Source organism: Morchella importuna, assembly GCF_003444635.1.
Source record: "Morchella importuna strain M04M26 chromosome Unknown Morimp01GS015, whole genome shotgun sequence".
NCBI classification, from domain to species: Eukaryota; Fungi; Ascomycota; class Pezizomycetes; order Pezizales; family Morchellaceae; genus Morchella; species Morchella importuna.
In genome coordinates this window covers 846,919-873,053 of record NW_025763412.1, presented here as the reverse complement: position 1 = coordinate 873,053, position 26,135 = coordinate 846,919, and the positions used below count along the sequence as shown (strand labels likewise).

The 26,135-nt window shown below is 48.9% G+C and overlaps 5 protein-coding genes across 5 annotated transcripts; 2 read left to right on the top strand and 3 right to left on the bottom strand.

The window, feature by feature from the left end:
• Nucleotides 1-1,428: 1,428 nt before the first annotated feature.
• On the top strand, nucleotides 1,429-6,901 carry LAJ45_05665 (uncharacterized protein; the record flags this gene model as incomplete). Its single annotated transcript, XM_046115234.1, has 7 exons — nucleotides 1,429-1,764; nucleotides 1,850-3,514; nucleotides 3,637-4,549; nucleotides 4,650-4,761; nucleotides 4,829-5,239; nucleotides 5,560-5,674; nucleotides 5,786-6,901. 7 exons carry the CDS (start codon nucleotides 1,429-1,431, stop codon nucleotides 6,899-6,901), a joined length of 4,668 nt encoding a protein of 1,555 aa, XP_045971756.1.
• LAJ45_05666 (uncharacterized protein) lies at nucleotides 2,899-3,108 on the bottom strand (the record flags this gene model as incomplete). The annotated part of the gene is made up of 1 exon (XM_046115235.1): nucleotides 2,899-3,108. One exon carries the CDS (start codon nucleotides 3,106-3,108, stop codon nucleotides 2,899-2,901), a length of 210 nt encoding a protein of 69 aa, XP_045971757.1.
• Nucleotides 6,902-8,323: 1,422 nt separating the features above from the next.
• LAJ45_05664 (uncharacterized protein) lies at nucleotides 8,324-9,917 on the bottom strand (the record flags this gene model as incomplete). The annotated part of the gene is made up of 6 exons (XM_046115233.1): nucleotides 8,324-8,508; nucleotides 8,568-8,791; nucleotides 8,881-9,231; nucleotides 9,292-9,409; nucleotides 9,587-9,775; nucleotides 9,851-9,917. The coding sequence occupies 6 exons, from the start codon at nucleotides 9,915-9,917 to the stop codon at nucleotides 8,324-8,326; spliced, it is 1,134 nt and encodes a 377-aa protein (XP_045971755.1).
• A 2,342-nt stretch (nucleotides 9,918-12,259) lies between these two features.
• LAJ45_05663 (uncharacterized protein) lies at nucleotides 12,260-15,924 on the top strand (the record flags this gene model as incomplete). Its single annotated transcript, XM_046115232.1, has 8 exons — nucleotides 12,260-12,571; nucleotides 12,637-12,721; nucleotides 12,776-13,617; nucleotides 13,671-14,142; nucleotides 14,536-14,649; nucleotides 14,711-14,996; nucleotides 15,167-15,627; nucleotides 15,680-15,924. 8 exons carry the CDS (start codon nucleotides 12,260-12,262, stop codon nucleotides 15,922-15,924), a joined length of 2,817 nt encoding a protein of 938 aa, XP_045971754.1.
• A 603-nt stretch (nucleotides 15,925-16,527) lies between these two features.
• Nucleotides 16,528-17,868, bottom strand: LAJ45_05662 (uncharacterized protein; the record flags this gene model as incomplete). The annotated part of the gene is made up of 5 exons (XM_046115231.1): nucleotides 16,528-17,211; nucleotides 17,258-17,299; nucleotides 17,352-17,380; nucleotides 17,445-17,598; nucleotides 17,662-17,868. The coding sequence occupies 5 exons, from the start codon at nucleotides 17,866-17,868 to the stop codon at nucleotides 16,528-16,530; spliced, it is 1,116 nt and encodes a 371-aa protein (XP_045971753.1).
• Between the last annotated feature and the right edge of the window lie 8,267 nt (nucleotides 17,869-26,135).

Genomic DNA, 26,135 nt, shown 5'->3' with positions numbered 1-26,135 from the left:
CCGATATGTAGATGTGGGGCTGTGTGTGATAGTATGTAGTCGACTGCTCCTGTGGAGAGCTCTCCCAAGCTCTCGCGCCAAGTGACTCGGGCTCCACACAAGCTCTGTCCAGCCAGAAATATGCAGTCTTAACATTTGGTTTCTCCCGGCCGCATGGGTTTGTGCCGAGGAGGAGAATGTTTATGTCATCAGCATTACGTTTACTCGTTTAGGATTGGACTGCTTTCCTGTTGTGCATCACTGGGTCTCACTCGGCGCGAGGATTGGCTGGCTGGCGGGGCAAGGTAAGGGCGAGGGTGAGGGTGAGTGGGCGAATAGACACTGGCAGCTATATGTAGATGGGTGAGCGAGTAGGGGTAGAGTCAGTAGAACAGAGTACTTGGCGAGGAGATTGAGAGATGTAGTGGGATGGGGAGTATGGAACACAAGAGTAGTGTCTATCCTAGCGAGTTGACAAGGACTCGTTGCTGAGAGTAGGTGGTAGATATATGTAGGGTTCTCGCTTTCTGTGTCTCTGTCTGTGTCTCTGTGTCTCTGTCTGTCTGTGTCTGTCTGTGTCTGTCTGTCTCTCTGTGTCTCTCTGTGTCTCTCTGGATGTAGACTGTCGGGGGCTTGGCGTCACTCACTGCTCCTCACGCGGTCTTGTGCTGACTCAGCAACAAAGCGTGTTGTGACAGTTGGACAGACAGAGACAGAGACAGACAGAGACAGAGACAGAGACAGACAGAGACAGACAAGAATTAAGAGGTATCTCCAACAATCAAAGGCGACTCACTCTGCACAGAAGAGAGCCCATCCACGTCTGTCTCCCGCCGAATTAATTGGTCCTGTCTGTAAATTGTAGTTGGGTGACCGACTGCTGCACACCCCTAACCCTGGCACACCCGTATCCTCGCTCGCTCACTCCCGTCCTGGCTCTGTGTCTGTGTCTGCGTCTGCGTCTGCGTCTGTTCTGGAGTGCTGCTGTGCTGCTGCTTGCTGCGTCTCTTTGCTTTCTTTCTCTCTCCGCCGTGATATCCCTCCTCTCCTCTCACACACTCACACATACTCTACTCTCACACATTCACTCACTCACTCACTTACACGATACCTTGCTGTGTGGTCCATCCAGCCTATCCCTCTTTCTCCCTCTCTCTCTGGACCAAGACCTGGACGCGCTCTCTCTGGGCCCCATCAAAGCCACCACCGCCCCCCCCCCCCCCCCGCCTCTACTCAATCAATCAATCCACACCAACCCTCCCTCACTCTCTCCCCTCCACTCCTCCTCCCCCTAACGCGTCCCCTCCCCTCCCTCCCCGCTTACCAAGGCTACCCACTATCTACCATCTACTAACCACCTAACCACCACCTCCTACAATCTTCCCCCGCACACCCACCCACCCACCCACCCCACCCCCCCACACATCACACACCCCCAACACGCGACCGATGGCCCGCTCCTCCCGCCCTCCCCCCGAGGAGGACGAAGACGAGCAGCAGCCGTCAAACGTGCTGCAATTCAGCGACGCCCTCTCGTGGAAGGCGGGAAAGCCCATCCCCACGGGCACGCTCATCACGCGCCTCAAGGCACTCAGCAAGGAGCTCATCGCGCTCGAGCAGGAGGCCGTCGACCGCGAGAGCCTGGCCACCCCCGCGCGCGAGCTCGTCAATGTCGGTCTGCTCCAGCATAAGGACCCCGGCGTCAAGGCGTATGCGGCGTGTTGTCTCGCGGATATGCTTAGGTTGCATGCGCCGGATGCGCCGTATACGGCGGTGCAGTTGAAGGTTTGTCGTTCTGTCTGTGTGTGTGAGAGCTGTGTGAGAGAGGTGTGTTGCAATTGACGGGGCTGACGGACGGTGTGTGTTGTAGGATATATTCGAGCTGTTTGTGAGGCAGCTGCGCGGGCTCGCGGACCCGGAGACGCCGTACTACCAGCAGCACCTGTACCTCCTCGAGTCGCTGGCGTCCGTAAAGTCCGTCGTGCTCATCTCAGACATCCCAAACAGCGAGGCGATCACGCTCAAGATCTTTACAAACTTCTTTGACCTCGCGCGCCCCGACGGGCCAAAGAACGTCGAGTACCAGATGACCGACATCCTCGTGCAGCTCATCGAGGAGTGCAACTCCCTCCCCTCCGAGGTGGTCGACATCATTGTCGCGCAGTTCTTCCGCGCGAACCCCGCCGCGCTCGCGGCCATCACGGCACGCGGGAAGCCCGCGGTGAAGGAGATGAAGGGAAAGAAGGACGACGGCCAGACGAAGCTCATTGCGCCCGTGCCGCCCCCGGCTTACAACATGGCCAAGGCCATCTGCAACCAGTGCGTCGACAAGATGGCACGGCAGATCTGCCAGTACTTTTCCGAGGTCATCATGGACGCCTCGCCGTCGGCGCGGCCGCGCAACAAGGGCGGCCGCCACACGTCAATGAGCCCCGACTCGGACTCGGACGACCCGGCGCTGCACGAGCCGTCGCACGAGGACCTCCAGGAACTGCACAAGGCCCACCTGCTCGTCAAGGAGCTGTGGAAGGCCTGTCCGGCTGTGCTGCAGAACGTCATCCCGCAGCTCGAGCAGGAGCTCATGGCCGAGAATGCGGAGATTAGGGTGCTCAGCACGGAGACGATTGGTGATATGGCGCTGACGGGCACGTTCGGCGCGAACGCGCCCGCGACGTGGAAGGCGTGGATCGGCCGCGCAAATGATAAGAGTAGCGCGGTCCGCGCGAAGTGGGTTGAGGCTGCGGTGAGGATCATGAAGGAGCGAAACGACTTCATGGCCGTGCAGCTCGTCGACCTCGTCGCGGTGAAACTGAACGATCTGGACGACCGCGTGCGACTGTCGGCATGCGTGTCCCTCGGCGAGCTCGACTACGCCAGCATCACAACCAAGCTCGGCGCGGACCTCTCGCCGTTCAACACCTACAACCCCGAGCTTGCCTCCGGGGCGCCGGTGGCCGCCGCGGCCACCGCCGGTCGCGGGAAGGGCAAGAGCGCCGACGGCGACGGCAAGGGGTGGGGGAAGCGGATACTGCACCACCTCGGCGAGCGCGTGCGGGACAAGAAGTTCAGCGTGCGCTGGGAGGGCATGTTCTGCCTCGCGCGCATGTGGAACATGGCGTACGCGGACATTGCGGCGGGCAACGAGATTGTCACGGCGCAGCTGGGGTGGATCCCGAGCAAGATCCTCGACACGTTCTACATCAACGACGCCGAGGTCAATGTGCTGCTCGACCATGTGCTCTTTGGCGTGCTGCTGCCCGTCAACTATCCGCCGATCGAGAAGGAGTCGAAGCTTGTCGTTTCTGCCGGGGAGAATGGTGGGGGCAGCAGCAGCAGGAAGGGGAAGGAGAAGGAGGCGGAGAAGGAGCGCGAGAGGGAGATTGCGGAGGGGGATAAGATTAGGGTCATGAGGCTGCTGGTGCTGGTGAAGGGGCTTGATGTGAAGGCGAAGAAGGCGCTGTTTGCGGTCCCGTTGAGGCAGATTAGTTATGCGAAGGTGATGGATGTGTTTTTGAAGAGCTGTGAGGATTATAATGTATTCCCCCCCCCCCCCCCACTCCACACTCCCCGCCCCCGCGCTTCTCCGCACCCTAACCCTAGGTATATATACATGTTTGATGGAAATGATAGCTGACAACAAGTTATTTTATTTTGTAGGGCGGCGTAATGGACAAGGACGTGGAAGAAGAGGGCGTCAAGCGCGCGCTCAACAAGTTTATAGAATGGCTCTCGCAGAAGCTCCCCGACACGCCCAAGGCCAAAGAAAACCTACTCAAGTTTGCGAAGCTCCACGACCGCCGCTGCTACCAACTCATCCGCTTCTGCTTCTCGCCCGACTCGGACTACCGCACGGTCGTCAAGGCGCTCAAAGAGATCAAGAAGCGCATCTCCGAAGCACCAGGCACCGCGCCCACAATAATGGAGACCCTCACACCACTGCTATACCGCGTCTCGCAGCTAATCTACAACAAGTCGCACGTCCCGCACATTGTCGAGTTCTCACGCACCGACGAGGCCTCCCTCTCCGCCGTCGCCCACGAGGTACTCAAAGAAATGTCCTCGTCCAACCCCGCAGTCTTCAAAGCAAACGTAAAGGCACTCTCCGACCTCCTCCAAGAACAGTCCTCCGCCCGCTCACCAACAGACTCCGCCGGCGCCGTAGACACCCTCAAGGCGTGCGCGGGCTTCGCAAAGAGCTACCCCGCCGACATGCCGCAAGAGCGCAAGCTCCTACAAGCCCTCGTCGGCTTCGCGCTCACGGGGCAGCCGCCCGCTGCGGCGAAACACGCGGTCAGTATCCTGATGTACTCGGCCAAGCGGCGCGACATGTACGCCGCGGACCTGATCCGGCGGTGTGTTCGCGATTTCGAGTTTGGCGGGGAGCACTTTCTGGCGAAGCTGGCGTGTCTGGCGCAGCTGGTGCTGCTGGCGCCGGCGCAGTGCGAGGAGGAGAATGATGCGATTATGGATATTGCCAAGGACGTGCTGCTGAAGGTGCGGGCGCCGGCGGGGGAGGAGGAGAGGGGTGGTGGTGGGGGGGACGGGGAGGGGGGGGGATGGAGGAGGCGGTGTGGGTGGCGGAGGAGGCGGTGGATGTGGAGTGTCGGGCGAAGATGCTGGCGTTGCGGATCACGGTGAATAGACTAAGGGCGCATGTGGGTGTGCTGGAGGGGCGAGGGAGGCGGAGGAGTTTAGGAGGACGAAGGTGCCTGAGGCGGTGCTGAAGATGTTGATGCAGTTGGTGGTGAAGGAGGGGGAGTTGAGTATTGATGAGGATACGCCGTGAGTTTTTTTCGTCTCTATGATTGATGGTGGTGGGGTAATGATTTAACTAACAACATTTTCCCAGCCGCGCTCACAAATCCCGCCTCCGCCTCTCCGCCGCACTCTCAATCCTCAAACTCGCCTCCAGCAAAATCTACGACGACCTCATCACGCCCACAGACTTCAACCGCCTCGCCTGCGTCATCCAAGACCACTGCACCGAGGTCCGCGCCCGCTTCGTCGACAAGGTGAAAAAATACCTCGCCTCCTCGCGCCTGGGCAACAGGTTCTACACAATCATCTTCCTCATGGCCTACGAGCCCGTGCCCGAGATGCGCGACGCCGCCGTCACGTGGGTCAAGGCGCGCACAGCGAGTATGCGGAAGGCGAATGCGGCGGGAAATGTCATGGAGGCGGTGTTTGCGAGGCTGTTGAGCCTGCTGGCGCATCATCCGGATTTTGGCACGCAGGTGGAGGATTTGGCGGATTTTGCGAAGTAAGTTTTGACTCTGCTTTTTTTTTTTTGCTCTCGTTTTTGTTGAAAGAGGGGAATTCCCCCCCCGGTTTGGAAAGAGATGGTGTTGGTGGAGGGGTGCTTTTATTATTATTCCCCTCTGCTATTTCCCTTTTTCCTTTTCTCTTTTGCTTGCCATAAAACACAAACACAGACACGCACCTCCCTCCCTCCCCCTCTCTCTTCCTCCACTCCTTCGTCTTGCTTTCGATTCGAGGAGGGGGCTGGGGAAGAAAAATGCGGTTTCGGGGGGGAACAGAGACAGACGGAGCTGATTGAAGTGTGCGCGCCTGGTTCTGCAGATACATCCTCTTCTACCTCACGGCTGTCGCGAGCGAGGAGAACGTCAGCCTCATCTACCACGTCGCACAGCGCGTCAAGCAGTTCCGCGACGGGCTGAGTCCGAATAACAGCGAGGTACGCTCTATCCATTCTCTGGGTGTTTTGGGCGGTGTTTGGGGGGGGGGGGGGGGGATTCTTCGGGGGTGCGGTGGTGGTGCGGGGACATAAAAACTAACAAACATACAGAACCTCTACTACCTCTCCGAGCTCGCCCAGGCCGTGATCCGCCGCTACGCCGAGCACCACCACTGGACGATCCAAACCTGGCCCGGCAAGATCCGCCTCCCCGCGGGTCTCTTCATGCCCATGCAGAGCGCCGAGCAGTCGCTCGAGGTCTCCCGCAGCACCTACCTACCCGAGGAAATCGAGCTGCGCCTCGACGCGCTCATCAAGCCCAAGAGCGCGCGCCACGGCGGCGCCCACGGCGCCGGCGGTAAGAAGCGTAAAAGCGACCCCAATGCCCCACGCGGCACCGCCAGCACCCCCGCGAAGAAGAAGTACAAAGCCGCTGCGGCCACGCCCGCGGGGGAGAGCGCCGAGAAGAGGAAGGTAGGGAGGCCGCCGAAGACGCCGAAGCAGGCGCCGTCGGATGCGGAGCGGAGGAGGAGCGGGAGGTCGACGACGAAGGTGAAGTATGTGGAGGATGACGACGATGAGGAGGAGACTGTGGAGGCAGAGAGCGATGAGGATAGTGATGTGGAGATGGGGGATGCGGGGAGCGACGGCGCCGCCGACGATGAGGAGGAGGAGGAGGAGGATGCGGCGGCGGCGGTAAAAACAAGGAAGGAGAAGCCGGCGCCGGCGAAGCGCGGGAGAAAACCTCGGGGGGAGAGGATACTGGATGAGGAGGAGGCGGCGGCGAGCGCGACGCCGGTAAGGGGGAAGAAGGCGAAAGCTACAACCGCAGCTGTTGAACCAATGCAAGAAGACGCGGCGGAGGCCGAGAAAGAGGCCGAGAAGGATGCAGAGCCCGAGAAGGAGCCGGAGACCGAAGAGGCCGATGCGCCGGCGCCCTCATCGCCGCAAAAGAAGATCACGCCGATGAAGCGCGGGCGGGGGCGGCCAAAGCGCGGTGGTGCGGCGGCGTCGTCGCCGGAGCCGACGGCGACTGTAGTGGTTGCGGAGCGGAAACTGGCGAGGGGGGGGCGCAAGACGAGGGCGTCGGGGACGGTGACGGTGGCGGCGGTTAATGGGACGAATGGGAGTGCGGGTGCGGGTGCGGGTGCGGCGGCGGCGGCGGCGGCGGCGGTGGAGCATGAGGATAGTAGTGAGCTTTCGGAGCCGCCGAGTGATGGCGAGTAGGAGGATGGGGTAGTTTAGTTAGTTAGTAGTAGTAGTTGGCATTCTTTTTCTTTTTTCTTTTTTTTGAGTGTTTCTCTATGCGTTTTGATGTGTGTGTCTGTGTGTGATGTGTGTATTTCCTTTTTCTTTTTGTGGTTTTTTGTGTGTACTGCTCTCCCTCTTTCTTTCTTTCTTTCTTTCTTCTTTTATGGGATTTGGGAATCAAGCTGTTGTTGTTTGTCATGAAAGAAAAAAAAAATTTCCATGTTTCCCTTAAATCGCGTTTGACGGCGATGTCTTCCATGGTCCTTCATTCTGGATCTTTTCTTTTCTTTTTGGATCGGCTTCTTTTTCTTTTGAGGAGGAGGAGGAGGTGGTCATCATCACCACACGCCTACCTACCTACGAATACAATGTTGTTTTCCTACCGTTATGTTTTTTTTTTCTTTTTTTCTTTCTGTCATGTTGTGTTGTGTTTTGTTTTGTTGTGGTACGCCGGTTTGTTATGTTTAGTACTACTATGTAGTGGTAACTGAGTGAGTGAGTGAGTGAGTGAGTGTACGTTACAGCAATGGCGTTTCAATCCATCTATAGTGTTAGTCTCTTTCCATTCTACGGTTTGTGACGGCGCGGGTGAGAGTCGAGGTACTTGGGGGGTGGGGCTCATCAGTACTAGGGTGTAGTGAAAAGTGACCAGAATCTGATAAGACAAATACACCGATTCACCGTAACATTCACTTATCAGATTCTGATCACTTACCCTCAACACCCGGTACATGTAGTACTATATGTAGTAGTGGCCGATGGGGGGGGGGGGGAATTCTATAGCAAGAACGAGTGGCGATGGTCATGCAATAAATGAACTAACAACAGCAGCAAAGGGTGAGCACGATCACGCAGTCCAAAACACCGAGTGATACCCCATGACTGATTGCCACGCCGCCCCCCCCCCCCCCCGATAGCCAGCGGCACGTGTTGCGGTCGCGGTCGCGGAAGGGGCTAAGCGCTGATCACGATTGCCGTGCGGCCAGATCGGGGTGCTGGCTGTGTGGGGTGCAGAGTGCATGCATATAAAGCGGGGAAGAGGGGATGGAGAGTGGGGGTGGGTGGGGGATATCTTGGTAACTAGATGTTTATGCGGATTGGTTGAAGGAGACGCGGGCCTGCACACAACCGGCGATATATGGGAGGGGAGGAAATCATGAGATATCACTTTTTTTTCTTTTCATATGACTAAGATAGGTATTACAATGGCCGCAGCACGCACATTGAATTCAGGGTCGTCCAAAAAAAAACAATAATATGAAAGAAAAAAATCAGTTTCCCGCCGGTTTTCTTTTTTTTTTAGTAAAAGGGAAACAAATGCTAACTTCCCTTACGAGGAAGAGGAGCTTGGAATGAAAGAAATGGGGAATAAAGGAAAAGAAAGAACTAATGCTACATTTATTCGGCATCTTCCTTCTTGGCGGTCTTCTTCTTCTTCTTCTTGGATGCCTTGCTCTCTGCCCTTAGCGGGAGGGCGAGCAGCTCAAGAATGGACTCGTCCTCAATCTTCTTGTCCGAAGTAATCTTCTCGAAATCAGGAGCCGGGGGAGCGGCGAGCTTTGTGATACCGTTCTTGGTGATGGCTGTTGTCTCTCGGTCAGTACACAGTTTAGCAACAATAGTAACGCGAGGGAGAACTAACCAATGGTGGTGAAGAGCCTAGAAGTGGCCGCACCGTCCTTGTCTCCCAAAACCTCAAACTGTCTAAACAGATTGCTTCTAACGCACTCCAAGATACCAGCCTTTGCTGTCCTCTCATCATCCAGCTGTCTGAGACCGAATGGGAATGTTCCAAACTTCTTAATAACCTCGTTAAGTGTAGCCCTGCTAGAGTCTCTCTTAAGACTGAACTTTGTGTCGGTCTTCCTGTGGAGAGTAGCCCTCTTTCCGGGGACCTCCTTAACCTTTCCACCGCCCTTGGACAAAGAGAGCTCAACACCCCAGGCCTCGCCAACCTCGGGGTTCCCTCACTCTTGGGGATACCCTCACCCGGGAGGATAACAAGGCGCTTCTTGCCTTCGATCTCGTTGCGGGCAAAGACGAATGAGGTGGTGGACTCGACAAGAGTGCAGCCATATGCGGCGGCAATCTTCTTCAGCTTCTCGGTGATTTCGTAAGATGAAGGTACCTTGTACGGCTTCTCGGGGGTGTTTGAGGGGTGGATATCGGCGGGGATCATTAGACGGAGAAGGGCTTCATTGCAGTAGTGGGTCGCAAGGATCAGGTCATTGCTCTCATTACTCTCTTCGCCAACGACGATGGTGTCTGAGACTATTGCGGGGAATCCATCAATTTGGGCACCGAGTCTAAGGGGCGTTAGGTTAGAAAGCAGCTTCGAGAAAGACCGGGTTTCATTTGGGGCTTACTGGATCTTGAGAACGTCGCCGTTTGAGACTGTAATTCCAGCCTCACCGGCATCGGTGGAGAGGGGCGTGTAGGGGGTGAGGATATCATTGGGAGAAACGGTGGTAGGGAAGGCAATTCCTGCATGAATAAACCTTTAGTAAAAATTCAATTTTTCACGTCTTCCCGTATTTAGTAGATTGCGCCCGCGCGTGAAAGGCATGTAGCCTCTACAAAATCTCGCATTCAATGGTGGTGGGTGAAAAGATCCGCCAAAGGAGACTGGAGGTTAAAAGTAGACGGTGAGAATTTCCATACCCTTGCTGATCTTCTTGCCCTTGTGCACTTTTGCGGTTTCCTCATCCAACATCTTGTCACCAGCCTGGCAAAGGCTCAAAATGGTTGCACCATCGACAGCCAATTTTGAAACAGCCTCGAGGACCTTGTGGGCGATTACTGCCGCATCTTTGTATTTTGTGAGAACATCGGGGTTGTTCAGTGTGTAGTCTGGGTCAACCCCACGATTAGCATTTTTGTTTCCCAACCAAATCAAACAACGAGGAATGCGGTATCGTCACATACCAACCTCCTCGGCCTGAGGCTTTGCGGTAGGTGCAGCAGCAGCAGCAGCGGAAGACTCGTCAGCCATGTTTGTATGTGATTGATGGTGATGGTATGTTGTAAAGCGGAGTGGCAGAGGTTGTAAGTAGGATTTGGGTGGGGTGGTTTGTTTCGAGTGCGGGGTTTACGTGCAGCAGCAGGAACAGCCGACGACGTTGTTGCCAAGAGTCTGACGTTATGGCCTGCAAAAGAAAACAACGAAAATGGGGCCCAAGAGATGACTTTGTCAGGGTATGCAGTCTGCAGTTTAGAACTAATTTATTCTAGAAGACTGTTCTCTTTCGAAGGCTCATCAACCATCACATACTTTGTTCAAGTCCACTTCAGCCTACAGTTTCTGGCTACTCAAGGTCCAGGCGCAAGAGACCTAACCAGTTGCTGATTTTTCCTCGCCATGAAGACCTCAAGATTTCTCCGAGTCTTTGAGACAGATATCCAACGTATTCACACCGTCATCGAGAATCACTCGCAGCCTTAGGGCTAGGGCTGAACGCAATGCTCGCTTCGTGGTCTGTGACACAATCCCGCCGTCATGACCTCATAGCAAATCATCTTTTGCCGTTAACCGCCGACGGGACCGGGAGCTCTGCCCTGCGGTGCTGTGCGAACCAGATGAGAGGAGATATGGCCTGCTGCATAAAGACCTGCCTTAGGCTTCGCAGAATCGCATAACGAGTTTTTGGCGACTACCGAATTCTATTCGCATATCTGCGGCCCTTTACTAGGCAACATGGCACAAGAACACAACGTTTGTAAAAACCATAGAATTTGGAACTTCGGGGCCTGATATCGTTGTAGCAGTGATTCACCCAATCATGGTCTCAGAAAGAAGCCCTTATAAACGACCGAGCTTCCAATCTGTTTCCACTATCATCATACGTCCTCAAGAAACATTACGATCTACTGACTATTGTGCTCGAATCCTCAAATCATCATAACGCTCATTATTCTTAAAATCTTGACTTGAACTACACTCACCGGCAAGATGCCTATGGTATACATTGGAGAGAATCGTCCAAAACCTACTTGGACATGCTGCGACTGTGGAAAAGAGGGGAATAGTCTTTATAAGGAGAGATGTCCACATAAGGTGGATGGAGTCACTTGTTTCCATGCCCGTTGTGGGTGCTGTAAAACCCATACGACTCGGTTTGACTAGTGTCCTGCGGCCAGGAGTCGTAGCAGAAGCTCTAACTAGACTACTCTGCGGCCAGGAGTTGCAGTGGAGGTTCTAATTAAACTGCTGATTTGTGATAGCGGTTTCATTCTGTTGTAACGGTTTTACGATTTTACATTTATGTCCTGTTCAGCTATGGGTACTATGTTTTCGGATTTACGTGCCTTCGGGCCCTCTTGTACTTCTTACATGCAACAATAATACACATTTTTGATCTCGTATCCAGGTAGGCGATTACTTGATGTGTCCCAGAAGCAGTGAAAAACATATCTATATGAACAATTTACATGCGCTTTGAGTCCTGGAACAAGTATATGTATACGCGTGAAAGGTATTGGAGAAAAAAACCACAAGTTCGAGTTGGTGTCGATAGGGAAGTTTTACATGGCTAGTTTATACGTGGTAGTTTAATATGCATAGGCGAGACACTATAGCATGAACAAGGGATTTAACGACACTAGAAGGTAATGCCAGAATATAGGGGGGGGGGGGGGCGTCAGGGGCAAAGTGCATGAAAAACTGATTAGATCATGAAGGGTCACTCAGCTTTCTGGGTCATGAGGTATCACGCAGTGTTCTGAATAATCAAGGATCGTAGCGTTTAGTAACATTCCCGATTCAGGGCCGTAATCTCTAGCACGTAGATAACCAATCGAGCGCCTAACTATATACGTCTTGGTGATTAGCAGATCGATATCTGAATTGTGTTCACGATTAATTGGCGTGCATTATCCTATGGCAAGATATATCCAATGTGCTGTGGCATTACAAGAATAAGCGGTTGCACAATCGGGAACTGCTCATCACTACATGTACTTGTAGATACTTCATAGATATGTGTATCAAATATATGTAGTGATTTGCTAGCTATAGGTGCATTCCGAGATCTAATGCACATGTGCGACAAGATTCTTGGCGAAGCGAGCTACAATACCGGATCATGAGTTTATTCAAAAAATCCATGTATTTCCACCATGCTGACTCTAGCAACTCGCGCTCGGTCTCAGTTTCGAGTTTTATCTCCATCAAAATCACCATGTTTTCTGTGCATCCCTGCTGTTTGCCGGTCCCCTCAATTCCGCATCAAACCGTCGCGTCCCGCAACAGCTGCTTCACCCTACTTTAAGCCTCAACCCCGCACTCTGCTGGCTATCAATCGCTCGTTCTCGACAACATCAAGAATATTTGCAAACATGACACCAATTAAGAAGGATCCCAATTCACAAGCAAACCACCTTGTCTTTACGACTACGCACACTGATATCAACCTGACCTTGTCGTTTCCCACTTCGTCGTTATCCGGGGATGTTACTTTGACATTGAAAGCTACTGAGGATACGTTGGAGGATGTGGTTTTGGATACAAGCTATTTGGATGTGAAGAGTGTGTGTGTTGATGGAGATAAAGCAACATTTGACGTCTCAGAGAGAGTGGAGCCTTACGGGAGTGCTGTGACAATCAATACTGGGAAGGAAGTGAAAGAAGGCCAATGCGTCAAAGTGAAGGTACTCATACCCCACATTCTTGGTTTAATAAACGAACCTATTTTTAAGGTCTAACACCTTGATAGATCTCTTACGGTACCACTGATAAGTGCACCGCTTTGCAATGGATGACACCTGAGCAAACATCTAATAAGAAGCACCCTTACATGTGTAACTCAACCCTTCATTATGCTCTTGAATTCTATGCTAAATTTTAGATATCAGTCTCACAATGCCAGGCAATTCATGCCCGTTCTCTGTATCCTTGCCAAGACACACCAGCTGTCAAATCCCCCTTCGATATCAAGATTCGTTCTCCCCTTCCAGTCCTTACTTCTGGTCTGCCAACGGGAACCCACGAGTTCATTGCCGGGAAATCTAAAGACGAAGCTGGAACTCTTGCGTACACATCGCACCAACCTATTCCAATTCCATCGTACCTTTTTGCCATTGCGTCAGGAGATATTGCATCAGCCTCCATTGGCCCTCGGTCATTGGTCTACACAGGTCCTGAAGAGCTTTTAGCTTGCAAGACGGAGCTTGAGGGTGACATGGAGAGGTTTATGGAAGCTGCAGAGTCACTCGTGTACCCTTACCCGTGGACTACTTACAACGTTTTGATCCTCCCTCCCAGTTTCCCGTACGGAGGTATGGAGAACCCAACACATACCTTCGCAACACCAACAATTATCTCGGGTGATAAATCTAACATCGATGTAATTGCCCATGAACTTTCCCATTCTTGGTCTGGGAACCTAGTTTCCAATGCAAGTTGGGAACATTTCTGGCTGAACGAGGGATGGACTACCTACCTCGAGAGACGTATCGGGGGTATTCTTCATGGTGACAAAGAGTTTCATTTCTCTGCGATTATCGGATGGAAGGCTTTAAAGGAAAGTGTGCAACTCTATGGAGAGGATCATGGATTTACGAAGCTGGTGGTGGACTTGGAAGGGAAGGATCCGGATGACGCCTTCTCTAGTATTCCGTATGAGAAGGGATTCAACTTCCTATTTTTCCTCGACAGAGTGGTAGGGAGGGCAAAATGGGACAAATTTATTCCACATGTTTGTGAGCCCTCTATCATTTTCGGGGCACTTAATAACCGTGAGATGAATAGTATTTCAAAAAGTTCCACCAGAAATCATTGACCTCAGAGGACTTCAAATCAACATTATTGGAGTTTTTTGCATCCGACGCTGAAGCTTCTGCGGCACTTGAAAAGGAAGTGGACTGGGAGAAATGGTTCCACGCGCCTGGCCTTCCACCAAAGCCTGACTTTGACACTTCGCTTGCCGATGTCTGCTATAACCTCGCGGATAAATGGCAGGGTCTAAATACCGATTCATCGCCATCTGGGGGCTGGACTCCCGGTCCCAAGGATATCGAATCTTGGACATCTGGACAGATCGTCGTTTTCCTTGAAAAAATCACAGACTTTGAGAAACCGCTAAAAACGGAACTTGTCGAAACGATGATAAATCAGTATGGATTCATGAAGAGTAAGAATGCGGAGATTCTGAGTCGAATGTTGATAGTCGGGCTCAAGGCAAAGGACCCAAAGTTATTTCAGCCTGCAGCAGAAGCTTTAGGTAATTGGGGAAGAATGAAGTTTGTGAGGCCTCTATATAGGCTGTTGAATGAATGTGATAGGGAATTGGCTGTTAAAACATTCAACACTCATATCAATTTCTACCATCCAATTTGCAGGGATGCCGTTAAGAAAGATCTTAAACTCGACTAAACTTGGGGAAATGTTTTTTGTAAGGTTTTTCTAGCAATATATGTATCTTATTAGTACTGGAAGCATTCATAGTAGCTATATCAAAGAGCTTTGAGATAATGTGGAATCCAGAGATTTTAGTTATCTTGCATACCAATCCGTACCCCTAACCTGATGCCCAACAGGGATAATAAACCCCGACTCTCAAGCCATGGGTAGAGAATAGTAAGCGAGTTCCTGCCAAGATAGATACCCGCGACAGGTCTAACCTTTTGTGATGTTGCAACAACAACACGCGTCGACCAGGCTCAGAGACTGACCTTTGCATCGTCTTTGTTCAATTGCCCATCCACCGAATCCTTGCTGCCGTTATCTGGTAAGTATTCGCAAATAAACGAAGGGAGAAAAAGAAATGTCAAACTCAACCAATACACCAGATCCTACTCCTACAGCCCCTGTCGCTCCATTAGCAGAAACAATGGATGTAGAAGCTTCCGATCTTACGGGCGACTTGTTCGGCGAGACACCAGCGGAGGCGGAAGAAACCGAGAAGGAAGAGAAAAAAGAGGACGAGGATGGTGATGGAGACGGCGAAGGCGACGTCGAGGAAAAGTTCGAGGAGGGGAACGAAGAGGGCGGGGAATCGAGCATGGCGCTAGCAGTCGTTGTCGACAATTCCGCAAACGAGGTTGTTCCTGAAAAGAAGGAACTGACTTTCATTGAGTAAGTCCCCATCGTTCACACTTCTACCCTTTCTTCGTCCCGCCTCACTTATACTTTCCTTATACTTTCCTTCCATTTCTCCTTCTCTATTTCTCTCACCATCAGGAATTGAGCAAACAACTCGACGTATAGCAAACCGCTAATACAATGATGATGGATGATGAACACAGCTATCTTTCTTCATCCATTGTAACCATCACCGTCGGAGATGCTGTCCTCAAGGCTCATCTTGCGCTCCTTCAGCGCAGCCCATACTTCGATAACTCCCTCACCGTCGATAGCCTCAAAGATGAGAACCTCGATGCTGTTGGTTGCTTCCTGCAGTATCTCTACACGAACGAGTACACCCCCCGTCTCGTCTTCAACAAGAACGCATCCGAGTTGGTGCTGGAGGTGGTTTCCCCGGATGAAATTGATGAAGATGGGAGCCATCTGTTGAAGCATGCGAGGGTATATACACTCGCCGATAAGCTAGGCATGGAGGAGCTCAAGACATTGGCGCACAGCAAGATTCACAGGATCAATTCTACCGCTAAGGGCGAGCTTGAGTATGCTAGGTTCGTGTATGCGAATACACCAAAGGAGGACAAGACTATTAGAAACCCTATCGCAACTTTCTGGGCCCATAGAAGTAAGTACCTATCCCTATTGTTATCTACTTAATACTAATAAATTTTTGAAAGGCCATGTCCTACGTCACGAGGCTGAGAGGGAATTCATGGGAATGATTCTTGAGTTCCCGCAATTCGCCTACGACATACTCTCCATGGTGCTTGACCAGAAGGAAAAGGCCAAGGATCATAAGGGTGGGAGGGCCATTGAGCGTGAGGAACGCGAAGGAACAACCCTAACTGAGATGGGACCGCCCGCCCCCGAGAAGAGACCAGGAAGCAGCCGCAAGAGGCCAAGGACCTCATCAGTTATGTAGTCGGCGGCCATACTTGGGACCGGGGTTTGGAGAGTACAATGGCGTAGGGGGTGCATGGGTTGAGGATCCATATGGTATTCTAGGGGCGTTTTGGTTGCCTAAATACCCTTTGCTTTATTTTTAGTATCTCGAGAACGCATGGTGTGATTTTCTTTCTCTTATCCTTTTCTCACTCATGTTTGTAACTGTTGAGCATATATTTTTCACAGCTGTTCCGAAATCTTGCGGGCCAAAAAGTATCAAAACAAAAAAATGGGATTCGTATAAAGCTAAATACGGTTGTTCTATCACCCTTCTTATTTACAGTCTTCCAACCAACTATTCCTGAGGCCTCTGGTATATTGCAGGGCACTATCAAGGGCGTGACCTCCGCCTCAGCACCTCCAAACAAGCGGGTTTCTTTATGTATTTTATCCCTTGGCGACCTGCATACCCGGGACCCAGCCCCTCCGCAATCTTCAGCTGCCCCACGGTAACTCACCGCATTCCTATACATTATATATCACACATTTTTCTTGGTCTCTTCTTATATTTCAAGCAAAGCCAAACCTTTCTCCGTCCTAGAGATCTATCTGGTATATATTCTGCTGAAAGAGCCAGCACCTATGACCACGGCCAAACTCCCATTCCGCTCTCGTACAATCCCGATACGTTGACAGGTGGGTAACCATCGCAAATCACTCTCTCCTCCACCCTTGGGCTATCGTCGACATTTTTGAGCGAAGGGTTATTCGGCTGAAACCACTTCTGTAGACCCCCTCGGTCTCGCTCCACTTTTACGACGACAGGAATCATGCCCGCCGTCTGAAGGTTATATGGACGATGTCCGAGAGCTACAAGAGTCGAGTTGATGACCCCAGAATGAGAAGTCATTGAGATGTAGGTTTCATTGGAAGCGGCGATCATGTTGTCCATGGCATATTTTATCCGGCCGTTACGGCCCTGTAGAGACTCACGGTGATAATTCCACAGTGGGTCTTCCTCCGGGAAGGAGCCATCCATGGGGAAATATACTTCTGGGTAACGCTCACGTAGCTCGGATGCTGGTGAGCGGTGGTCCCCATAATGTAGGGAAAGGGTTTCCCGAAGAAGTTCATTGACAAGAGGTCGAGGAGGGTCGAGTGCAATCGTTTTCCATGTCTCGACAAGAGTCGAGAGGGAACGCGAGAGAGGAGAGACGAAGTGGATTTGAGGGAGGGGGACACCAAAGGGGATTTGGGACTTCCAGGCATCTCGGGTACGATGTACCTCAGATATTCCTTTTTCAGTCAGGCGGGCGTCAGGTCCCTGCGGAGGTTAGTTTTCCGGAAATAATAGGGAAAAGAGTGCTTACCCAGTGGTAGGTTCCATTATTCCCTTTCATGGCCCAATAACACTACGAAGATCAGCGAGGTCCCACCCAGATATCGATTTATTTGAATACATACTTCCCAAGCCTCATTTCCAAAATGGTGTTCTAATATTATAATATCTTTTAGTAACCTTCATGTAATAAACGCCATTCTATGAGAGAAACTTGCCCGCAACGTTATGATGCCCTTGGCCATGTCTTGCCAGGTATAAAACTTTGTAGCTGACATCCACGGGGGCATTTTCATTCAAGAAAGAGATATGCTCAACAAATCTCTCCCAGCGTCGGGGTCCAGAATACTGAAGTCCGAAAGAATCCGTAAGCTTTCAATAGCATCGATTGTTAGCAAAATAGTTGATGTAAACATCAAGGCAGCGGATACTTACAGGGTCGTAGGTACGATCGTCGGTACCATCATCGCTCTGTCTGAAAAAGCCATCCAGTACCGTGTACTTAAGCGCCGAGTACACCCCGAAAGGCCTGGTTTCTTGCCTATTTTCCTGGAATGCAAGAACCTCTTCAAGTCCGAAAACCGTTGAAAAGATCGCCAATAGTACAATACTGAAGAATAGAAGACTGGATAAGAAAGTCATTTTATTTGAAAAGAAATATTCTAAGGGTTTACGTGAAAAGTAAAAAGAGTGGAAGTTTTCAGTCCGGCTGATAATGACGTTTGTTTGAAGAAGGAGAATGGGACAGGCCGGCCTACCTTATATAGTTGATGAGGGGGCGGAACACGTGGCAAGTATATTCTCCCCAAATGGACAGGTAATTCGTCGAGAGTACGTAGTTTTTGTTTTCCGTATAAGTGATCAACTCCGGAATATAATACGTCTCGCAGTAGCCAACCACCTAATCATTTCCTTACTACCTGATTCCGGACACGACTGGAATTTTACAAGCTAAAGCTTACTAATTCAGTTCAATTGGACAGGTACATCTATCTAAGAAGTGCCCTTGCATGCTAATCTGAAGAGCTACAGGGTTTGTTTACTGGACTTGTTTACACTGGCCAATCACAGTACTCCACAGAGCTGCAGCTTATCTCGGGCGAGTGACTCACCATGACTTCAGCCGTCCCCCACGTGCGCAGAAAAATAAATAAATATTTGGTCCACTTTGAAATTTAATTGCTCTTTATTTTCTTTGACTTGTTATATCTATCAAGCTCATGGATATCGATTCCTTGTGGACATGCTATCCGTCTAGATCTGTTGAAGACTGTTAATATCACTACATGTAGTGATAACTCCCATACCGACCTAGACCTAGCGAGGGTAGGATGCGGGGTATTTGAGGTTCAGTGAAATACGTAGCTAGCACGAGCGGTAGAACCCAAACCGGTCGTGTACAATAGGCTTGGCGCGGGGTAGTTATCATTGACATCCAGCCTGTACCACTACCTTAGCGCTTTTGATATTACCACATACATTCGTAACCCAGGGAAAAGATATTCTCACGTCCATCACAAAGATATGGATCGAGTAGATTAATAGCGCGGCCCTCTACTGAGATAGCTTGAGGAATATACTATACGCAGTCTATAAAACTTAATATTCTATGTATACTATACTTTTATATTAAGTATTAATTTAAAAAGTGTAATCTTTTCCGTTTTAGTCTTTGCCTACCGCTAGCGCTTGGTATGGGGGGAGGGTAGTCATATTTTACTTCGATTTTCGTTTTCAGAAACATTTTTAAAACCCAATCTAATCTACTTATATATATATAACCAGCTCGAGATATATAATCCCGGGGCGCGGCATGGCAGACCATCCTATGAGTTAGCATCAGTAGCTGTAAAATAAGTAGCTATATATAGTTATATTAATTTTGGTTATTATTTCTATAAATAAATGCATATTGACTCTCACAGTTGATATCATGATATGAGCTAGTGTTCGATCTATTTCTTTGTTTCTGTTTAGTGCCCTAAATTATGAACCCCTACCACCCAGAACCGCAATAGGAGCACATGATATGAATTGAGCTCTACAAACCGAATCTTGAAAATATTATAGCGAGCCCTAGTACTGGGCCAGATTTAAACTGAAACTATAAAATGATCACAAGCAATACAATACTAAGTGTAGTTGATAAGGTTAAAGAAGAAGATGTTACGTACGTCTAGCTATAGGTGGATGTTTCATGGAGCTAATACGTGCCACTGGCGGACCAATCTGAAACCACCCACGCCAACATCTACATACGCCTCTATTCTTTGATTCAATCAGCGTCTCGTATTCAAGAAACGATGGAGCCTGGCATTCGATTTCTTGATACAGGCCTTAAATAGGCCTACTCGCGCATCTTTTCCCAGCTTCCATAAAACCAAAAACTACCAACCCCAAAACACCCAATTACCAGAACCAGTACAAAAGAATAACAAAAACAATCTACTAAATATACTTCAAATGTTTTTCAACCTTACAAACCTAATTCTTACAGTCTCTCTCGTCTTCGGCGCCGGCGCCGTATTAGTACTGGAGAGTGATCCAATTACACATAGACGCATATTACGTACGGACCCTAAGTGCGAACCGAGCGACGGCAGCCCTTTGCTCGATGATGCGCGTAAAGTCGTCAAACAGTTTCTTGATTTAAATTTCTCTTTCGACCGTTGCAGCGGAATCTTCGGTATAGAAAACAACCCCAAAGAGCTCTGTGTTACGCTGCATTGCTTTGGAAGTGCTTGTATTTCACGATGCGCATCTAGTGAGTTCACTAAACCGAACCTGTTCGCTTGCACTATGCTTGCGGAGTCGATAATGGAGATTATTGAGAAGCCGGCGTGCTGGACCAAAGATAAATCAAAGGTTGGCGGAGTGATAAGATTAGAGGAAACGCCGACTACGGAGTGGACAGATTTGACCATCCATATTAACCCCAAATATAACATAATGCGTCATATGGTCAATAAGCGATATACGAACATGTAATGAGGGAATCTTTTTATTAAAACAAGTTATTTTCTTTCTTTTCTGTAGCTAGCTGTAGCTGGCTACATGTAGCTTACTAATAACGATAGAGACTACGAGTGATAGTTGATGAGTTTCTTATAAATTAAGGGATTTGTTCCTGCTTCTATTCTCTATCTCTTCCTCTGTATATGTATATAAATCATACTACGTGTATAGATGTTTTTCTATCCTATCACGGCAATCTAAAACTGACCCTAGTTACCGCTATCTACATGTACCTAGGGGTGCCGGAAGGTGATGCAACGATTCAATTTACTACTCACGATTTCAACCACATGCAACCTAACTTTGACTTTAACGAAGCAGCGATATATAGTATATAAAGTAAAGAGAGTATGAAGAATTCACTAAGACCTCACCCTATATTTCCAAGCCGTTGCATCACTTTTGGTACCCCTGGGTACATTGTATATGTGTATTCTCCCGGATCAATGTAATTCTGGTAGAGTGTTCCATGCAGCTCATTCCTGAAAACCATTCAACCACATTTCTTCAACGTGTGGCGCACACGGTTTCTGCAGCAGGAACCCCTCACGTGATCACTTAAGTACGTTCGCTGTCTCACAAAGGATTCAGATTAGTTGAGATTAGGGCACCCGAAATTCACAAATTATAACTTTCATCTACATAGATATCATCACCACTAACTGGACTGAATATGAATGTATCTGGTCTTAGTCATGAACTATCACTCAAATATGTTATACCTTAGTTAAGCGTACTATGGCATATTCGAGAAATATGATATGTTAGATATAAATAAATGCAATTACTCTCGTTGTTTATATCTCCTGGTATTGGCTGTCTCGACTGTCGGGGATACCCAAACTTTAGTAGGTCAAAATAATATCGAGTGCTAATCTGTGATTCAATTGAAATGAAAGATGTCATGTGTAATAAATGTAAGTGTATATGTAATCACGAGTGCCATATATACATGTACCTACCTACATGTAGACGTTGCTTAACTGGATCCATATTTCTATTGAGAGTAAAAGTCTTCGTTACGCATTGGTAGTCGATACATGCATTATGCAGGTTTGAAGAGCAGAATGTAGTACGGCGCAATATATACCAGAAGTTGATCAGACGCTTAAAACGGACTACCTCCTTTATTTAATATAACCCAGTGCCAGGATATAACGCATTGGCCACTATTGAATATCGGAGAGAACCGTAGTCTTGGAGTGTATACGCTGGGTTAGAGAGTTTTAGCTACGCCAGTTGAACAGAAAGTCGGACAGGTTGGACAGAAATTCTAGCTGTTTTAGGAAAATACCTGCAAGTATTTGTAATTTAGCCAATAAGAGGTACAGGACTTTCTGTCCAAGTGCTCGACTTTCTGTTTAACTCGTGTAGCTAAAACTCTATATTATGGAGCTCGAAGACACCCGACGAAGTTGGCTAAGACAGTCGATTACTATCTCATAAAGTATAGCTTGTATATTATTGTATGTTCTGACTATGTGGGCCCTCTCTCTGAATCACATTGACTTGGTTTAAGAACTCAACAATCCACAGATGTATGGCCTTTGTCCCCACCCTTTGAGTATCTCTATATAATATATAACGTAATAATATAGGGCTGAAGCAATCGCGACAAACAACTGAAATGTATGTATACGTATACTTGAGCATACAGCGAACTTAAAAAAAAAAAGAGCATACTCGGGTGTAGCAATAAGAACCAGAACATGCAAGTGAAGAGACTGGGATTATTTGCATGGAGTGGCGCCGCTCTGCCATACAAATAACCTCATGGCATGTTCTGGTTCTAACCCTTGTACCCGAGTACATGTACGGTACAGCGAACTTTTACTCTGTTTCATTGCGAAGGTAATAAGGTAATACGTAACCTTAGAACTGCCCTAGGACCGCTTTATATATTGATCGGCCACACGTGTCTCACCATTGCCAGAATATACTAGAATATGAACAGACCCTGCAGCCAGCCAAGGACCAAGATCCCGGGATAGCATTGGGGACATTATAATTACTAAATTCAGCTTCGGCATATATCTTTGGTGATAGTGAAACTTATTCAAGACCGGCCAGTACGGTACGAAGCTTTAGATACATGATGCATGCAGGTGCGAAATTACCAGGCCAGGTTGTTTAAAGCTCCTCCTTAATCCTACATCATAAATACATGTAAGGCTACGTGCACGCGCTTGTATAGTGAATGCATACGAAACCTCTTACAATTCCTAGGTTAGTACATGGTTATGGATCTCCGTTATCGGGCTCGTGTTAATTCAAGCAACAAAAGCCAAGATCCTAGGCTTCTCAGCTGATCAGATCCGTGCCGATTCAAAATCGACTGATAACCCGGTAGCTTTCGGGATACCCGTTGCATACCGTAGACTTGCGCCGCGCCGCTTATTGCACCATTAGCTATAGTCTACTTATACTTAAATATCAACACAGGATACATGACTAATGCATGCAACACAGCACATTATACGATTCCGGAATCTCTCATTGATCAGCTAATCTATTATGTACTGGATTATAAGTACATATACCTACATACCTATCCCTTAAACCGTCAGCCAAATTGAAACGAGTTACTCAAACCCTTTATGGTAATCGTGATATAAATATCGCTATGCTGTTGCAACCTGTCACGACTGATCTCAAGTCTCTAGGCGTTGATCTTATCACGATTACCATAAAGGGTTTGAGTAACTCGTTTCAAATTAGCCTGACGGTTTAAGGGATAGTAGTCTGCACTACGAATGAGCGGAACGTGGGATTGTCGAAGAAATAGTTGGTTTTAGAACTATGGCCCATCTTGAGTCTTAAAAGTTCAGTCTCAGCTGCCCCTGAAGAACCTGTGAAGAAAACAAAGCGAAATCGCACCCTCCACCTATCGAGTGATCCCACATGACCTGACATAACTGAGTTAATAACTTACATGATCCCTGTACACCTACCCACAAAGCTAACCCAAAGCTAACCAACAATGAAAGACTGGCAGCCGATTCGCTGGGAAGCGTCTCCGTTGTGAATGTCAAAGCAAAAGACGCTAGATACATATGGTACATTACATGTAGTACATGCCGAATCTACATGCGCTATGAACTTATTTATACCTACATGTACCGGGTGTTGAGGGTAAGTGATCAGAATCTGATAAGTGAATGTTACGGTGAATAGGTGTATTTGTCTTATCAGATTCTGATCACTTTTCGCTACACCCTAGTACTCAATACTCAAGAAACATGACCATCCGTTTGACAAGCGTCCTATGTGATAAGTTCGTCGCTGAGGAGAAGTGAAACAAAAATTTACGTGCCCGGGTGCCAATCTAGCTATTGGTGCATGTGTATTTCTTTTTCCCATTCTTGGAAGCTAACTGGAGTACCGCAAAAACTCACGAACTTTGCTAGCGGATCTGACTAAAAACTAACTTGTAGAGGAAATATCTGAAGCTGATCTCTGCCTTTCAGCCAATCATCAATGAAGAAATCCCTGCACGGAGATAATCAAGTTGGCGAGTTTCTGCGGTATTATACTAGCTCAGTACATACCCTCGCTCTTGACATGTAAGGGTTCAAACAACAAGATCGCTCATGTGCAAATGTAAGCGTGTCGATGGCAAGTCACACTACATGAAAGAAGAAAGACATGTACGAGATAACGGACCCGATGGCGATGGGAGTACGTACTCTACCTACAGGCTACTACAGTACAGTATGTACTTGCCTAGAAATCGCACAACCCTCAAATTAACCATCACTCATAGGAACTTTCCGATCTCAGATTCCCATGGCAATCAGGCAGGACCTTGGATGATAGTTTCTCCGATGAATGAAAAAGGGAAGGGAGAAAAAAAAAAAAGCTTTCCCGAACCCAATCACTGGGTATGTGATCTAGGCAGGGACAGTTATTTCTTCAGGTACATTAATCTATCTCCTGCCGCTATTGGATCGGCTAAAGGTGTACTCTACATGTAGTTATAGTATGTTATTTATCGGAAGATGCATCCCTATCAAGCCACAATTAGGCCAGTATTGAATGTTGTGAATAGTAATCTGTTAGAGAATACCGCGGTTTGGGATTCGGAGTACATACAAGGTACTTTAGATGGAGTAGAGGTTAGAATATGCTAGTTACTGGTGTCAAAATTTGTGGGACGGAACTAGATAGGTAAAGTATCATACATACCCTGGAACGCGATTTTTTAAGGGCGGGTGGGTGGTCACGGTCCGAAAGTTCGGGGGAGGCGCGGGGCACTTACGTGCAAGTCTATGAATCAGCATACAGGTACATAGGTGTAAAAAGATCTTATTTGCTGATAGCTAAAGTCTATGTAGGAGGAAGGTCGAGTACCTACCTAGATAGTTATTTGTTTTTCTTTTTCTTTCGCTTCAGGGTTTTAAATTTCTTTTCATCTAGGTCTTGGGTTGCACGCATCATCATGCAGTGTTCGCTTGAGGTGAGACTCGAATGGTTCAGGCCCCAGGGCGCGCGGGGGGACACGGCAATCTGTCTTCAGCCACAAACGGGTAAGGGGCACCTTATTTATGACGTCATCGCGCGTTTAAACATTTGGACTCTAGCATGATCGTAGAGTAAGAAAGAGGGGACCTCGACTGTGTGGGGGGAGGAAGGACACAACACTGCGGCCGCCAGTAGTTCCAGAAAATCTCTATCAGAGATGTTTGCAAGAAACTGTATGCAACTAGTCACAGTCCGGGACGGGCCAATCGTCTCATGTCTTGAGAGCTGAGCGGGAGAGGTTCTTAAATCTTTGTGGGTGACTTTTGATATAAAAGTTCCCGACATACTCTAGGTACTGGCTTGGTTGGATTTGTGACTCGTTTGGAAGAGGGCAAGAGTAAGAGTGCCTCGACTCTGTTCTTCCGGTTAGGAAGGCAAGGTTGCTTAAATATTTGAGATCCGATCTGTGGAGAAAAGCTCGATCCTTCGTTGATGAGCAGGTTATTATTCCCTTCTGGCTGTCTTTCGGTGTACCAAACGAACTTTGCCAAATGTTGCCCTCCAGCTGTGCGGCCACGAACCTCGTAGAAACCGCCGGAACGTACTTCAAGGGTTGAGGACAAGATGTCGAGTGGAGCTAGGTGGGGTTGCGTACGATACGATATCGAGCCTCACGTTCCGTCCGCAGTCCCTGGCATTCGACCCTGAGGTCTGTTCACTCCTCTCAGAATCTGTAGATCGCAGGATTAAACATGGCGATTTTACTCCCATAGTCGAATTTTTTGAGATACCGAAGCACAGACTTAATACCCATCATCGTAAGAATAGAAAAAGACAAGATTTAGCCAGCCAGGACTCTCGATCCGGCGGCCCTTGCACTGTAGTGGTACCTGTTTAAGCCCGCGTGTTCGAGGCCCACGCGTTGGTGGATTCTTCTCCACTCCCCTTTGTCACCCCTTCCCCACCCCGATCCGGTGTATCAGACGGACAGACATACACTGATCTCGTGTGATCTCGTGTGTAAAGGATAACAGAAAGACGGTCGCTCAACTCGACCGGCCAAATCGGAGAGTAGGTAGCTGGTATTGAGCTGCCTCATTCCTCACGGGAAAGTCCGACTTACTTTTGTTCTCCGACTGCTGTTCTCTCTTCTCTCCTGCCATTCCTCTCGTATCCTTCCCCAGCCAAAAAAAAAAGAGGAAAAGAGTGAGGAAACTCCAGCCACCGTTACCCCACAGAACAGCACCGAAAGTGTTATCGCCACATATCAATTTTTAGGCTCAGTGATCGTCGATATCACAGCTGCAAATCCTCACTACTCTCCTGTTATCTTTTACCTCTGCCAAGTTCATAAAAGGCATCCGAAGCCAAAAAAGGGTGTGTTCTTATCAGTTACCACTATGATTTCCGCACAAATGGTGGACGATACTCAC